Here is a 17,527-nt window from a genome sequence, read left to right as displayed (position 1 = left end):
CAGATAGCCCAATATCACCCTTTGTAATAGGGCTAGTGACCAGTTGTCAAATGAGCAAATGCTCGTACATTTGCCAATTGGGCTGTTCTAACCTCCTATAATATAATTGCCCTTTGGCTGCACATCTACCTGTCTAATGGGGGATGTGCAAAAAGCTGGGAGCAGGTAAGGGCCGCACAACTATTTGGGTACAAACCCACACACCGTATACACAGCAGATACGCAACAAATACGCAGCAGATTTGTTGGTACAGATTTGATGCTGTGTTCAGTTATTTAGATCTAATCTGCTGCGTATTTGCTGCGTATCGCAGCAGTAAATACGCTGCTTATACGGTGTGTGGGTTTATACCCTTTGTGTCTGGTGAATGCTCTGGAGACTAGCACTAGTCACAAAGATCGGTGTTCGTGTGCAGACAATGTACAGATGGGACAGACTTAAGCAGCCGAGCCAATGTGATAAGTCTGACGCATCTAACTAAACAGTGATTTTATCAAGGCCTGCATACCGGTTATCTAGAGTAGTAAAAAAAAAAAAGTATTCACATTTTGTGCATGGTCTTTTAATGCAAGTTTTCTATTGAAACCATTGATAAATTCCCCCTAATGTTTGCACTAACAATTACTCAGTACTAGTTAGCATCATGAGAAAGTTCATAGACATCTAATTAGAAAAAAAGAACTTGAAGTAACTCTGTACCATAAGGTTTTCCAGTTAATTACTGTGGAATTTGAAAGGTTAGCCACAAAGCAAACAAGGCGTGTGACTGCAACACATTCATAGGGAAGGCACAACACAGTTACCAGAATAAAAAAGCTAATATTAGTATTTTTTATTGTTTGTTTTATAGCATATGACATTTTAAGTACAGCCAATAACTGAAATGAAATTTACACAATACAGATTGCAAGGAAGTTAAAGTATATTTTAGATAGCCTTAAAGGGGTTATCCAGCGCTACAAAAACATGGCCACTTTCCCCCTACTGTTGTCTCCAGTTTGGGTGGGGTTTTGAAACTCAGTTCCATTGAAGTAAATGGAGCATAATTGCAAACCGCACCTGGACTGGAGACAACAGTAGGGGGAAAAGTGGTCAAGTTTCTGTAGCGCTGGATAACCCCTTTAAAGGCTAAATGGTGAGGGAGCAAACTGCACCCACCTAACAGCAAATACAATGGCAGCATATGTGGCCAGATTTGTTTATATGGTCTAGAAAACCAAGCCTGAGGTTATTCTAGTTGGCAGAGGGAACTCGGGCCATATGTAGTTAAGTTATTTAGGGATCAAAATAGTGTAATTTCACCTACAGATTCTGCCCTGTTCAGGCATCAAAGACTGACAGTAGTTCAAAGAGTTCTGTACAGACAAAGGATTTCCCCCTTTACATTTCATTGATATCAAACAACAGTTTTAAGTTACCATTTTTACACTATATACAAGTAAAGGCATTGCAAAGGAGGAATCACATATGTGCTGTCATTAAGGTTCCTGATTCTGCTTCCTGTAAGGACGTATTAGTGCTGGAAGCTAAGAACTAGGTCCAAAGGTTCCAGCTTTTTCTGCTACTTCCAGGGCAGACTTCAAGTTCTGGTCAAAGAGCTCACACCTAAAAGAAAGGTTTTAAAGAAAAGAAATGTCATTTGTCAGTACGTCTTTCCTAACACCTACAATGTTTGGCAGAAAGAGCAATAGGTTATGCAGTTTAACCATCTGTGCATAGAAAATAATCAAAAGGGTAGTCCCATCTCAGTATCTTATCCCTCATTATTGTCTATAGGGCCAAACATTTCAGAGTTCAGCACCCAGAAAAGTTTGGTGGCCCCATAGAGAATGAACCGAGCCCTGGCCGTGCAATTATGGTCCACCCCATTCATTCAAGAGATGACTGTGTCCCGGTTCCGGGACACAGATGGACCCCCGACTGCTGGTTTGTTACCCCCGATCCTATTAGGAAATAACAGACAGGAATACCTCTTAAAAGACCTGTGAGCAGGACAACAGGTTTGTAAAAAAGCGTCACGAAAAATGTAAAACTCACCCAAAGGCAGGGTGGTGCGGGGACATAATAAAGAAAGTATACTTACCCAACCCTGCAGCACTACCGTACCAATATCCCCCGTCTGCAGTCTCCAGTAGGTACTGCAATGTCAGGTACTCCATTGATGAACAGGCAATCCATTAGCAGGTCGGGGACGTTGCAGCAGCCAGAGTCAGGTGACATGAAATACCCAACGAAAATGGCATCGGGCAGCTATCAGAGAACAGTGCTATGGAGGCACAGGAACGGGTAAGTATACTTTCATCATTATGTTCCCACATCCCCCGTCTTACAGGGATTATATGAGACTTCCTCTTTAACATGCAAATGATACACAAAGTGTCCGAACGGCGTTTCCTAACACGACAAGTGCCCAGGCAAGTCCAGACCATGTCTTATCGAAGGATTGTAAAGAGTACATTGGCTGGCTGTGCCTAGGCTTTTTCCATGCTGGGAACACCTCTTAAGACTCATTTGTATGTTCACAAAAAGGCTTATATCTGAACACTGGAGAGGACTATGTAGTCTACGCAACAACGTATGCGAGCCAGTTGGAGTGCACAAGCGCAAAACGTTCGTTGCGCTCATATGTGGAAAGCACCTGTGATTGTATACTGCTCTTTTCCTGCAATAAGGCATCCTTTCCGCTCCACTTGGGTGAGTGCCTTTGAATCTCTAACTTGAATAAAGTCTATGCAACAACTCTTACCTTTGTGGAACAGATTTTCTATTGTTCACATTACCTAATTGGCATCTCCAATGAGTAAAATGGATTTTTGAGAGCGTAGTCAGAATACAGTTCATAAATCTTGCGGAGCAATGAATCTATGCCAGCCTGTCGTGGGTCTGACAGCACCATGAACTTTATACCTGCAAAAAAGGAGCCACTAGACAATGATCTTTGTTACCAAAAAATAGTATAATGTGTACACAGTACGGGTTGTATTATACAGCCCAATGAGCAGTGTAAGCGAACGCCGATCTGCCAGATTGGCACTTTCTTACCAAGCCTATTACACGGCTCTATGATCATGTAGCAAGGACTGCACGGACATTGTTAGCAATGTCTGTGCAGACCTTGCTTTCACACAGAAAATAATCAAAATTTATACTAACCCATGCTCCCCCAATGTCCTAGTGCCTTTTCCTGCCTATGCCAGCCTTTTTTGGCTGAGTAGTCTATGAATACAGATACAGGGCCAGAAGTGTCGGAGGCAGCTGCGGGGAGCAGGAAATGTGGGGTAAAGGCTGCAGAGCACCAGGGAGCACGGACCAGGGCTGTGGAGTCGGTAAGCCGCAGCTCCGACTTCTGAATTTTATCAGGACCAACTGCGACTCCCGCTCCTTCATAAATGGCCAGTCATATACCAGGGGAGTTATTTATTACACTGGCTCAGCAGCTTCTCCCTAATGTCCTACATGATCCTGGGGTGATTCCTGAGGGAATAAGGAAAGATATAAAGCAGCTTCTCCTGTGTGTGCAGTGGATGCAGCCAGTCTCCAGCCTCCATGTCCTGAACTACTCACAACTAGACTAGAAGGAGCAGGTGGTCTTTTCCTGCTGACAATCTTCTATATTTCTAACTAAATATTAACCAGAAACACTGCTAACAATGCCAGATACCTGTAATATAGAGGTCAGCCATAGTGATGTAGATGGGTCACTGTGGGTGTGGGGGCACGCCATAGCACACACACACAGCCTGCTGCAGCCACAACATGCGCACACACACACACACACACACACACTAGGGATGCACGATGCACCGAAATATCGATACTACTATTGATATTTCGGGCAAAAAAACGATTCAATACCAGGATTTCCTGGTATCGATACTTCATGTTACGCTGCATAATAGTGCAGTGCATAAAGTACAGTGCAGAGAACACGGCCAGCGGCTATCTGAGCGCCGGCCGTGTTCTCTGTATGCCTCTCTCTGCCGCCTGCGGTCACCTCCGCTACGCGGCTCTCCCTCCGCTCCCAGCGGCGCCCCCTCCGCTCCCAGCGGCGCCATTTTCAAATAGCCGGCACTTGTGTAGATGGGGCTGTCACACTGACAGCGGCATCTAACCACTCCGTATGCAACAGGGGTCGGCTACTGTGTGTATCAGACCCCCGCTGCCGGTGTCTCTCTGATAATAGAGTCCGGCTCGGCCAGACTCTGTTATCAGGGAAATGGTTTATGCAGCGGAGCCGGAGCTGCACAGAGGTCTGGGCGGCTGGGGAGAGAAGACTGAGAGCAGGAGGTCCCGGAGAGGACGGAGGAGGCGGGTGGATGTGCAGCACATGTGAGGATCCAGCCGGCTGGCAGGTGGGGGAGGTGGCCGGGGCTGTGAGGAGCAGACATCAGTGACAAGGGGGGGTGACAAGGGGGGGGGGGGGTCGGCCTTGCTCTGGCTATAGTCTGTGTGCGATCCTGTGTAACCTCCTCTTCCTCAGCAATTTTGGTGATTGGTGCAGATAGCAGCTGTGTGGGCAGTCAAGGTATCTGCAGAGCTGTCTTAGTGATAGCTGATGTAGCAGAGCTGTCTTAGTGATAGCTGATGCAGCAGAGCTGTCTTAGACAGATATCACTAACTTTATTTTTAACACAATAAAATAAAAATAGTCAAAAAATTGGTATCACTGTAATAGTGCAGGGGTATTATATTTCTACCACTGTATTTTGTTTTGTTTTTTTATACTTTACTAAGTATCGAACTGGTATTGAGTATCGAAATAAAAAAGTTAGTATCGGTATCGAACTCAAAATTCTGGTATCGTGACATCACTAACACACACACTTTAAGCTGAAGTCGGAGTCGGTACATTTTTTCCGACTCCAGCCAAAACTAGCTCCAACTCAGTCTCCACGACTCAGTCTCCACAGCCCTGGCAGGGACACAGTGTCATCAGCCATGCATTACCATTACACTTAGCGATGCGCAGTCTGCAATGATTTTTCAACAAGCTAAAAGACAACGATCAGCTGATGAGTGGCTCTTCAGCTGATTGTTGTCTTTGTTACACAGAGCAAGAATCTGCCAAAATGGCCTGATTTGGCATTCTATCACCCCAAGACATAAAGGCTTCATTCACAATCAGTACACACTGTTTAACCCTTTGAGGACCAGGCCCAAAATGACCCAGTGGACCGCGCAAATTTTGATCTTTGCACCTTCGTTTCCCCCCCCCCCCCCCCCCCTTCTAAGAGCTCTAGCACTTTGTAATGGACTCTTTCATTTTACCATAACATGTATGATGGAATGCCCAAATATATTATTTATGAAGATATAAAATAGGTGAAATCATAAAAAAGAATGCAATATGGTTAAGTTTTGGGGGTTTCTGTGTCTACGTAATACACTATATGGTAACAGCGACATGATACCATTATTCTATAGGTCAGTCCGAACACAACCATATGCAGGTTACACAAATTCTCTAATGTTATTTTTTTTTTTTTTTTTTAATGAAATCCTTTTTTTTGGCAATTAAGTATTAATAAAATAGCCCTATTGTGACGCTTATAACAGTTTTATTTTTTTCACCTATAGGGCTGTATGGGGTGTCATTTTTTCCGCCATGATCTCTAGTTTTTATTAATATCATATTTGTGAAGATCGGACGTTTAGATATAATGCAACATAAAATTGGTAATCCGCGCACTTTATTCCCTCTTTTCGTCTTGTAAAATTTTAATAGATCAGAGAATTACGCGCGCTACGGTATATTATATGTTTATTTATTTTTATATGTTTTATTTATATAATGGGAAAGGAGGGTGATTTAAAATTTTATTGGGGGAGGGGTTTTGGGGTAGTGTGTTAGTGATTTTAACTTTTTTTTTTTTAATACATTTTAAGTCCCTACTTTCCTTTTTTACACTGATCATTGCTATGCCATAGGCATAGCATTGATCAGTGTTATCGGCGCTCTGCTCATTGAGCCTGCCTGTGAAGGCTCAGTGACCAGATCGCCGATCGGACCGCACGGAGGCAGGTGAGAGACTTTGGGCGTTCAGTTTTAACGATCGGGACCCCCGCAGTGTCACTGCGGGGGTCCCAATCGGTAAGTGACAGGGGACTCCCCGTCACTTACACTTAAACGCGGCGTTTAAGGAGTTAATGTCACGCTGCAGCATGTCATTAACGGTGAGGTGCCAGCTGCTGATTGCAGCCGGTCCCCACCTGCTATGAAGCTCGCTCTGCTCCGGAGCGCGCTTCATAGCTCAGGAGGTGCCGGTAGCTCAGGGTCGTCTGGGCACAGACTTTTAGGACGTACCAGTACGTCCTAGGTTGTCTAGGGGTTAAAGAGTCACTGTCGTGAATTTTTTTTTTCAGAAATCAATAGTACAGGCGATTTTAAGTAATTGGGTTTATTAGCACGAAAAATGAATTTTTATCATGAAAGCAGTTTGAAGCTCTCCCCCCTGTCTTCATGGTTCTCCTATGGAGAGAGGAAAATAAAACACCAAAACAGGACAACAAAGAGTTAATCTACAGCAACATCACCCTCTATCTTCTCTGACAGTCAGTACTGACCTCTCTATCTCGGTCACCCAGCTCTGTGTTTGTGTAATCCTTTGTTCTCAGCTCTCTGCTGCCGGCTAACTCCCTCCTTCTTCCTCCTCCCCCTCCCCTCTCTATAGAACAGAAAGGTTGTGTCTGATGCAACATGTCACAATTTCCTGATTTTTTTTGCAGTGGATGACAGAAAGGAGGAGGGGAGGGGGGACCTGTGAAAAGGCTTTTTAAATGCAGATAATGGCATATTTGCCTAATAAACCCAATTACAAAGTTTCTTAAAACCGCCTGGACTATTGATTTCTACAAAAAAAAATTCACGACAGTGACTCTTTAATGCTATCCCACTGTTGAACAAGTTGTAGGATAGCTGTTTAAAATTTTTTTTTTTTTTTTTTTTAAATATAGTAAAACATGACACAAAAAAAATAAATATGTCAACAGTAAATTTGGAGGTGGTTTTCCCTACTTTCCCCAATAGTATCCAGTCCAGTTTTTGGTGATAAACATATTGGTGGAGATTTATCAAACGTAGTGTAAAGTGAAACTGGCCCAGTTGCCCCAGCAACCAATCAGATTCCACTTCCAGACTCTTTGGAAAATGAAATCCCGCCTGTCTCAGTGTGCCATAGCCCGTCTATGGGAGAGCACCCGCTTTCCGCTCAAGGGCTATTCCATCCAAACAACCTTTTCGTAACACCCGTAAAACCTGGTTAAACCTAGTAAAACTGGAATTTAAACACTAAAGTTATAAAAATACATTAAAAGTCTTAATGTATATTTATAACTTTTGTGGTTAAATTGCATTTTTTTAATTAGCCGTTAAAAACCAAAAATGTTTAACTAGGTGTTATGGGTGTTACGAAAAGGTTCAGTTTGGATGGAATGGCCCTCAAAGAAGTGACATGTCACTTCTTGCAGCTGAGAGCGGCGGCAGCGGAGGAGCGTGTGCTAGGGCTGGGCGGTATACTGCAAAAATACCGATACCGTCACTGGCGTCGGTTAACCGACTTCAACTTAGCCAGGACGGTATCTGCGGTATTTTTGTATTTATGTCCCCGCAGCCGTCCTGTCAGAGCCCCCCACACACGAGCGGCCCGGCATGAGTGCTGCACGTCATGTGCAGGGACGCCGGTATCTGTGCGGGAGCTGGAGGAGCAGCAGGGCCCAAGTGACCGCCCGCCCCCGTCTGTTCCAACCGACCCTCCCCGCCCTGTGCGCGCACCTGTCCGCCCTCTCTGAGGCCCCGTCCTGCCGCACCGTCCATGCGCCCACCACCGTTCCGGTCCGGCGTCCCTCCTCACCGAGGGGAGTACAGACATGGCCGTCTCCCTGCACACACAGGACAACGTGTGCAGCGCTCGCTGGCCGCGTGGGGGGGGGGGGGGGGGGGGGGGGAGCTCGAACGGGACCATGCTGGTCCCCCCTCCCGGACCAGTCCCGTCCGAGCGCCCCTACCCCCCTCCCCCACCCGGCCAGCGAGCGCTGCACACGTTGTCCTGTGTGTGCAGGGAGGCGGCCGTGTCAGAGCTGAAGGTGGAGGAGCAGCACTTGGGAGCAGCTGACCTGTCATCTCATCCCCTCAGTACCAGTACAGGACTGTAACATAGGAGGAATAATGGGCTGCAGCAGGCAGGAGAAGTTACTGCTGTGTGTGGTATCCTGCCTGCTGCAGCACATCCATTCCTCCTATGTTACAGCCCTGTACTGGTACTGAGGGGACTGCAGTCATACACCCCTGTCCCCCCCCCCCCCCCCCTACAGTTATACACCCCTGTCCGCCCCCCCATACAGTCATACACCCCTGTCCTCCTCCCCATACAGTCATACACCCCTGTCCTCCTCCCCATACAGTCATACACCCCTGTCCTCCTCCCCATACAGTTATACACCCCTGTCCTCCTTCCCATATAGTCATACACCCCTGTATCCACCCCCTGTACATTCATACACCCCTGTCCTCCTTCCCATACAGTCATACACCCCTGTCTACCCCCCCCCGTACAGTCATACACCCCTGTCCTCCTTCCCGTACAGTCATACACCCCTGTCCTCCTTCCCATACAGTCATACACCCCTGTCCTCCTTCCCATACAGTCATACACCCCTGTCCTCCTTCCCATACAGTCATACACCCCTGTCCTCCTTCCCATACAGTCATACACCCCTGTCCTCCTTCCCATACAGTCATACACCCCTGTCCTCCTTCCCATACAGTCATACACCCCTGTCCTCCTTCCCATACAGTCATACACCCCTGTCCTCCTTCCCATACAGTCATACACCCCTGTCCTCCTTCCCATACAGTCATACACCCCTGTCCTCCTTCCCATACAGTCATACACCCCTGTCCTCCTTCCCATACAGTCATACACCCCTGTCCTCCTTCCCATACAGTCATACACCCCTGTCCTCCTTCCCATACAGTCATACACCCCTGTCCTCCTTCCCATACAGTCATACACCCCTGTCCTCCTTCCCATACAGTCATACACCCCTGTCCTCCTTCCCATACAGTCATACACCCCTGTCCTCCTTCCCATACAGTCATACACCCCTGTCCTCCTTCCCATACAGTCATACACCCCTGTCCTCCTTCCCATACAGTCATACACCCCTGTCCTCCTTCCCATACAGTCATACACCCCTGTCCTCCTTCCCATACAGTCATACACCCCTGTCCTCCTTCCCATACAGTCATACACCCCTGTCCTCCTTCCCATACAGTCATACACCCCTGTCCTCCTTCCCATACAGTCATACACCCCTGTCCTCCTTCCCATACAGTCATACACCCCTGTCCGCCCCCCCTGTATAGTCATACACCCCTGTCCGCCCCCCCTGTATAGTCATACACCCCTGCCCCCCCCCTCTGTAGTCATACACCCCTGTCCTCCCCCTCTGTAGTCATACACCCCTGTCCTCCCCCTCTGTAGTCATACACCCCTGTCCTCCCCCTCTGTAGTCATACACCCCTGTCCTCCCCCCCTGTACAGTCATACACCCCTGTCCGCCCCCCCCTGTATAGTCATACACCCCTATCCCCCCCTGTATAGTCATACACCCCTATCCCCCCTGTATAGTCATACACCCCTATCCCCCCCTGTATAGTCATACATCCCTATCCGCCCCTACCCCTATGTGCCCCCTGTATAGTCATACACCCCTATCCCCCCCGTAGTCATACACCCCTGTCCACCCCCCCTGTAGTCATACACCCGTCCGCCCCCCTGTAGTCATACACCCGTCCGCCCCCCTGTAGTCATACACCCGTCCGACCCCCTGTATAGTCATACACCCGTCCGACCCCCTGTATAGTCATACACCCCTATCTGCCCCTCCTCCTATGTGCCCCCTGTATAGTCAAACACCCCTATCCCTATGTGCCCCCTGTATAGTCATACACCCCTATCCCTATGTACTCCCATGTATAGTTCTGTACCCCCATCCCTATGTACCTCCTATATAGTAATACACCCCGATCCACCCCCCACCCCCATATAGTCATACACTTCTACCCCTATGTACCTCCTGTATAGTAATGCACCCCAATCCATCCCCCCCCCATATAGTCATATACACCTATCCACCCCCCAATATAGTTATACACATCCTGTAGAGGCTGTATACCTGTATATACACATCCAGGTCTCTGCTGAGACCCCTAATAATGACAAATAGTAATAATGATAATAGACTAACCATGGGTTGCTGTTCAGTTCTTTTTTACTTTTTCTAATCAAAATATCGCCAGTTTGACATGGCAAGTGGGTGTGGTTTGCTAAAAGGGGCGTGTCATAATGATCGTTGAATTATCGTTACCGCGGCTACATGTGCGTCAAACCGCGATATTGATTTAGGCCAATATCGCCCAGCCCTAGCGTGTGCCCTCTCATTCAATCACATCAGGACACAGAGTACTGCGGGATTCTGCAGTGGTGAGATCCGCTGTGGAATTCCGCCTTATTTGCTCAGTGTAAACATACCCTTAGGGGGCATTCATACACCTCGTAAATCAAGGATGCTAGAGAGCGTGAAGCTGCAGGCCAGAATCATATATCACTATAATGCCACCAGCTCCGAACCTGTTCAAATCCTCCTGCTATTGTATTGACACAGCTGCATGGCTGTGTCAGTACAGTGTCAGGAAAACCTGAACAGGTTTAGAGCTTCCGGCTCTGTAACATAGAATAAATATGTATGGAAAATGTGTATATTTATAAGCTTACCAGTCAGTGTCTGGAAGCAATGCAGTTTGAAGGTGTCTGTTTCTAACATTTCTATACCAGAACTTCCAGGCTCTGGAGAGAGTTGAGACCCTATGGCAAATAACCTAAAGACACAATGAAAGCAGAAGAAACAAGTTCAAGGCAACTTTACAGCTTTCCAGTAATAATTACTGATCATACATGCAATAACATATATCCCAGATTCAATGCCCATGCAACAATATAAATCTTTTTGTATGACAATTCTAAAAAACATTTCACTTTCAAGTACCTGTAAGACAAAATATGATCTGTGTTACATAAAACCTCAATATCATGCACATTCTTTGACTCACGAGTGGAACATGGAGGCCAGCATAAGTTTTTCATTGGAAGTAAGCCGGGGACGTCCAAAGCGGATGGAAAGAGGGTAATTGGATGGGTTCCCAAGGTATTCCATAACTTCCTTTCCTTCCGCTGTGTATCTGCCATTCACATCTATTCCGTTAATAGAGAGTACAGAATGTCCCACTGTAAAGAGAGAGATTAGAGGGACGAAGCCCGATTACAGGAGAAGGAAGCATTTTTGTCTGATAAGATATATTATAAAGTTTCTTATATTCATTTACGGCCGTATTACAAGTTCAGCCGATAATCTTTTATTATCCTGATTTGGCAGATCATCACTCCATGTAATAGGGCCCTTATACTAAGTGTGTTGAAATAACAGTGCCTATTTAAGGAGGGCCTGGATACTTTTCTTGAAAAAAAATTGACATTACAGCTTATGGTCACTATATTACTGGTGACAGGATTTTCATCCAGGGATTTACACATTTTGAGTTAAGAAGGAATTTTTCCCTGGTGTGGGGCTAATGGCCTCTGCCTCATGAGGGTTCATTGCCTTCCTCTGGGTCAACATAGTAAAGTTATAGGTTGGACTTTTGCCTTTTCCCAACCTTATCAACTATGTAAAAGTTCAGTAAGCTCATTTGTTTTCATGCCCTGTTCTTTGTAATGGAGGGTAATTTTGCCCCTGTGATTAACTCTTTACTGCAGACAGGACCCCTCTTCCTAATCCTGTGGAATATTGGAAGTTTACTGATCGAATATTTACGTCAGATACAAAAATACATACAGTGGGCAAATCCCATTAGTAGCACAGAGAACACTGTGCAGTCACTGCTGTACTTTTTTAGGCCTACGACTGCTCCGTAAGTACCTGCTGAGAGTGGCTGGAGGATCTAAGACTATGAGGGTTCAACCACATGCAATGGATTTGCTGTGGCTGTTCCTACATAGAAACTTTGTGTGGAAAATCAGCTATTAATTTTTTTAAATAATTAAAAAAAAAAATTATTCACAAATGGGCTCTCTGCACCATTTGGGCCAAAGGGGCAGGGAGGGAGAGGAACAGGGTGTGACCTCTTGAGTACAGAAAGAGGCTTTTTTGGCTAATGAAACCTATTACAGAGTTTCTTAAAATCGCTTATACTACTGATTTCTGCAATAAAAAAAATATATGACAGTTACGCTTTAAGCACTGGACGCGGGCTGACCCACCCCCAGTGGGAGGAAACCCCCACCCCTCTATGACACGGCTTTGTTAGAACTAATGGAGCCATATCATAGAGGGGCGGTGGGTTTCCCTCCACTGTGGGTGGGTCGGCCCGCATCCAGTGCTTACGCCCAGGCCTGATGGTACAGTCACTTTTAAGGAGTTATCCAGCGCTACAAAAGCATGGCCACTTTCCCCCTATTCTTGTCTCCAGATTGGGTGGGGTTTGGAAACTCAGTTCCATTGAAGTAAATGGAGCTTAATTGCAAACCGCACCTGAACTGGAGACAACAGTAGAGGGAAAAGTAGCCATGTTTTTGTAGCGCTGGATAACCCCTTTAAACCTAGGCCAACTCAACACTGAATTGGGCTTCCTTAGCATTTTTCCTCTGGTGCATGCAGAGATCACACCCTGTCCCGCTCCCTCCCTGCCCATTTGGCCCGAGTGGTGCTGTGGGGACATTTTTAAGCCCAGCAGTAAAAGTGTTGACTTAATAAATGCCCCCCCCCCCCTGCAGAAGTTCTGAGGTGCTGAGCTTTTACAGTCCGCTCTGCAGGTCAGAAGCTCAGGGTCATCTTCTTCCAGTTTGCCACCACTGGGACCAAGGCCATCCCGCTCAGCCAAGAGACAGGACTCCACTAAGCCCAGTAACTGGCTGGGAGAGCAAGTCCTGCTTCAATGTCTTGTCTTATTAGAAGGGAAAAGAGACAGCAGCGGGGGGACTGGGGTAGGTAAGTATGCGTTATCCGTTACACAATCCTAACCCAATCAGCGTGCTGATTGTATTTGAGCACAGCAGGAGCAGCAATCTGATTGGTTACTCCTCCGTTAATTAGTGTGACGTCACACTCCGATAAGCTCAGTGTAAGGGCAGAGAAGCAGCAGCAGCAGGCGGCTTCCCGGCCCCTATAGTGCACATAGCAGTAATCTCTCCCCCAGGCCCCTTACCTCGAATGCCGTCCCGCTGACCGAAAGCCACCAGGACGCGCTCATCGTGCACTTTGAGGACCAGGTCTAGCGGGAAGCTGAACGTCTTCTCAGTCTCTGAACGCGGGCTCTGATAATCCAGCTGATAGATTAACCCGCCGGCCTTATTCACCACATAAACACTGAAGATCGCCATGTTTCTGTAGTCTCCGCTGTCACCTGACCTGATACTAACGCGTCACTTCCGGGTCCAAAGACTTCCGGGAAATGTAGTTTTTAGTAGCGCGAATGCCCTAGCTTCCTGTGACTGCGATAAAACTCACAGTGCATGCTGGGAGCTGCTGCATTACTACACATGGCAGATTAGAGGCGTATAATCATATCTGCTCTAGTTGTAAAATGTGACGTCGTGGCGCAGATTTTTTTTTCCCATGAGGCATTGCTACCTCAGCCTCATCCTAAAATACGTAACGTTCCAGCAACTGCAGCGTTTCTGTGCATTAATAATGTGGCCATACTAAAAAGCATTAGTCAGGATGCAGGTTAGGCAGATGGGCGGACACATGTAACCTTGCTACCTGTCAGGTTCTTATCCTCCAAGGTCTTATTGAAAATGAAAGTCGTATGGTGGTCGCTATTGGCAATGGAGTCACTGTAGCGTCCCCTGTAGCATTGTGTAGTACAGTGCACTCCCATCTACTGCCACGTGTAAACCTGAAAAATAACCAAGTAAGGGAAATACTGAAAGGAATAAACATTATTACCAATGGGGAAAGATGGAGACCTTTCATAGGCCGGGATATATATCTGGTGTAGTAGAATGTGATGAAGGTGTATTCCATAGAAACAGATGTATTCCTGTGCCAGATACACCTGAAGTGAACAGGATATAGCTGTAGTGTATAGTGGAATGGGGGTATATTCCATAGAAACAGACGTGTAATACTTTTCCTGTGCCAGATACACCTGGAAAGAACAGGATATACAGCGATCCCTCAACTTACAATGGTCTAAGGATACAATATTTTCCACATACAATGTTCCTATTTGGACCCTCGTAACTTGAGACCAGACTTAACATACTATGTTACTGACAGTCCAGATCTGTGGCACATGGAAATAACTAGATGATCAACCAATGAAAGTGGCCATTTTACTGGTAAAACCCCAGTATTAGTGAAGTGGATGCACTGGTTGGCCGTCTGGTATCTCCTCTCTACAGGACAGTGTGATACTACATGTCCTGTACTGCTGTGTGTGTGTCTGGTATCTCCTCTCTACAGTACATTATGATACTACATGTCCTGTACTGCTGTGTGTGTCTGGTATCTCCTCTGTACAGTATAGTGGATCTACATGTCCTGTACTGCAGTGTGTGCCTGGTATCTCCTCTCTACAGTACAGTGGGATACTACATGTCCTGTACTGCTGTGTGTGTCTAGTATCTCCTCTCTACATTACAGTGTGATACTACATGTCCTGTACTGCTGTGTGTCTAGTATCTCCTCTCTACAGTACAGTGTGATACTACTTGTCCTGTACTGCTGTGTGTGTCAGGTATCTCCTCTCTACAGTACAGTGGGATACTACATGTCCTTTACTGCTGTGTGTCTAGTATCTCCACTCTACATTACAGTGTGATACTACATGTCCTGTACCGCTGTGTGTCTAGTATCTCCTCTCTACAGTACAGTGTGATACTACATGTCCTGTACTGCTGTGTGTGTCTGGTATCTCCTCTGTACAGTATAGTGGATCTACATGTCCTTTACTGCTGTGTGTGTCAGGTATCTCCTCTCTACAGTACAGTGGGATACTACATGTCCTGTACTGCTGTGTGTGTCAGGTATCTCCTCTCTACAGTACAGTGTGATACTACATGTCCTGTACTGCTGTGTGTGTCAGGTATCTCCTCTCTACAGTACAGTGTGATACTACATGTCCTTTATTGCTCTCTACCAGTACCAGGATGAGTTGCACCTTTGGGCACCAGTTTAGGGCGGCTTCATTTTATATTTCTGGGACCCTGTGTGATCTGTACAGGACCTGAAAACGCTTCAGTCCTCTACATAGAAAGAAATTTGGAGTCTCTTGTAGCTCTTTCAGCTGCTTATTTGCCTTTCAATTTTTTTTCTCATTTTAGGGGATTTAGAACCCAGTTTTCCATGGAGTTTTGGTCTCAACATACAAAGGTTTCAACATACAATGGTCGTCATGGAACCAATTAATATCGAAAGTTGAAGGACCACTGTATATGAACGTAGAATGGAATGAAAGTATATCCCATAGAAAAAACGTGTACTTCTTTTCCTGTGCCAGATACACCTGGAATGAAGAGTATATATCTGTGGTGTATAGTGGAATGAGTGTATATTTCATAGAAACAAATTGGTACTACATTTGCTGTGCCTCATACAACTGAAATGAACAGGATATATCTAGTATACAGTATACAATAAAATTAGGGTATATTCCATAGAAACAGATGGGTAATACTATTCCTGTGTCTGATAGACCTGGAATTAACAGGATATATCTGTAGTGTATAATCAAATTTGTGTAGATTCCATAGAAACAGATGTATATTTTTCACCCTTTGATAAATCTGGGCCGCCATGGCTTGGTTCACACACCGTCTCTTTTTGGCCGATTGACAGACATCTTTTTGGACATCTGTCATTTTGAGGCCAAATAATGTCTGTTATCTTTTAGTGATGTCCGTGGTTTCAAAATTATTCTCCTGCTGAACTCTGTGCGCCCCTCGGTTCGTTCTGTGCGGCCAAGATAAAGCTGATATTCAGTGTTTTTCTATGTTTGTGTCCTGAACCCTGTCTGAACACTGCCCTATTTCCTTCTGGGTTTGTTCAGCCAGTTTGTTGATCTCTGATGCTGGTTAACTAGTCTGACTGACTGTTCTCCCGGCCAGTCAGGTTCGCTTTTTCCCCGAGATGTTCTGAGGGGATTAGGGGTCCAGTCCAATCAGCTTCTGGATTGGACCTCTGGTCTCCTACATAGTGTGTGCTAGCCTGCCTCTCACTGACGGTTATTGAGCTTGTCTCTGCCTGTTTCTGCTATTCTCTGTGTTTATTCTTACCATTCTGCCTGTATTTGTGACTATTCCTGCTTGCTGCCTGCCCCTGACCATATTGCCTGTTTTTTACTTTGCTTATTGGATCTTGATTTGTACTGCACTGCCTGATTGTTGCGACCCAGACTTTAGACTCTTCTTTATTGTGTCTGTTTGTTTGTCTTGTTTTGTGTTCCACCTAGACAGTGCAGGAGCTGTCGCCCAGTTTCTCGCTGACACCTAGGTCAGATTGAGGCAAGTAGGCAGGGACAGTGGGCAGGATTCAGCGTAGGGTACACTGTCCGTGTCCGCCATCTTGTCTGTCTGAGCTAACACTCCTTACATCTTCTCTGTGCTGGTTACTTTACCCAGTTTAACCCTTAAAGGCCAGGGCCTTTTTAGTTTTGCATTTTTGTTTTTTCCTCCTCGCCTTCTAAGAGCCATAACTCTTATTTTTCCATCTACAGGGCCATATAAGGGCTTGTTTTTTTCAGGAACAAGGGTAATTTGTAATGACATCTTTCAATCTACCATAACATATGACAGAACCCCCAAAATATTATTTATAGAGTAAAATTGGGAAAATTGGGTTCCGTGTTTACGCAATGCACTTTATGGTAAAACTTACATGATATATTTATTTTATAGGTCAGTCTGAATACAGCCATATGCATTTTATTTTTGCAAATAAGTGTGATTACAATGGCCCTATTGTGACTCTTACAGCGCTTTTATTTTTCCACGTATGGGGCTACATGAAGCACCATTTTTTTTGCGCATGATCTCTAGTTTTTATTAATACCATATTTGTGTATATGAGACGTGTTGCTGAATTTTTTTTAATAAAATGTAATAAAAATCATCAGTCTTGGCGTTTTTTAATGCTTTTTGTTTATGTCGTTCACCGTGCGGAAACAATATTCTTTTATTTTAATAGATCAGATGATTGTGCAAACGGTATATAATATACCGGTTTTTTTAATGTGTTTTATGTATAAAATGGGAAAGGGGGTGATTTGATTTTTTATTGGGGGAGGGGCTATGGTGTGTTTTAAAAAACTTTTTAAATTTTTTACTTTAACACTTTTTATGTCACCTTAGAGAACTTTAACATTTTTACATTGGATTGCATACACTGATCACTGCTATGCCATTTAGTTTTTGATTCACGTTTTAAGGCTTAGCAGTGGAAGTCGTCTGATGAATAAAATAGATGGCC

General features: G+C 45.4%; 1 protein-coding gene across 1 annotated transcript; it reads right to left on the bottom strand.

The window, feature by feature from the left end:
• Nucleotides 1-1,143: 1,143 nt before the first annotated feature.
• Nucleotides 1,144-13,486, bottom strand: TRAPPC4 (trafficking protein particle complex subunit 4). Its single transcript, XM_069947281.1, has 5 exons — nt 13,263-13,486; nt 11,112-11,286; nt 10,777-10,880; nt 2,782-2,908; nt 1,144-1,606 (listed from the first exon to the last, which is right to left on the bottom strand). The coding sequence occupies exons 1-5, from the start codon at nt 13,435-13,437 to the stop codon at nt 1,528-1,530; spliced, it is 660 nt and encodes a 219-aa protein (XP_069803382.1). The 5' UTR covers nt 13,438-13,486; the 3' UTR covers nt 1,144-1,527.
• Nucleotides 13,487-17,527: the final 4,041 nt, after the last annotated feature.

Source organism: Dendropsophus ebraccatus, chromosome 12 (genome assembly GCF_027789765.1).
Source record: "Dendropsophus ebraccatus isolate aDenEbr1 chromosome 12, aDenEbr1.pat, whole genome shotgun sequence".
NCBI classification, from domain to species: domain Eukaryota; kingdom Metazoa; phylum Chordata; class Amphibia; order Anura; family Hylidae; genus Dendropsophus; species Dendropsophus ebraccatus.
This window is presented reverse-complemented; position numbering and strand designations above follow the sequence as displayed.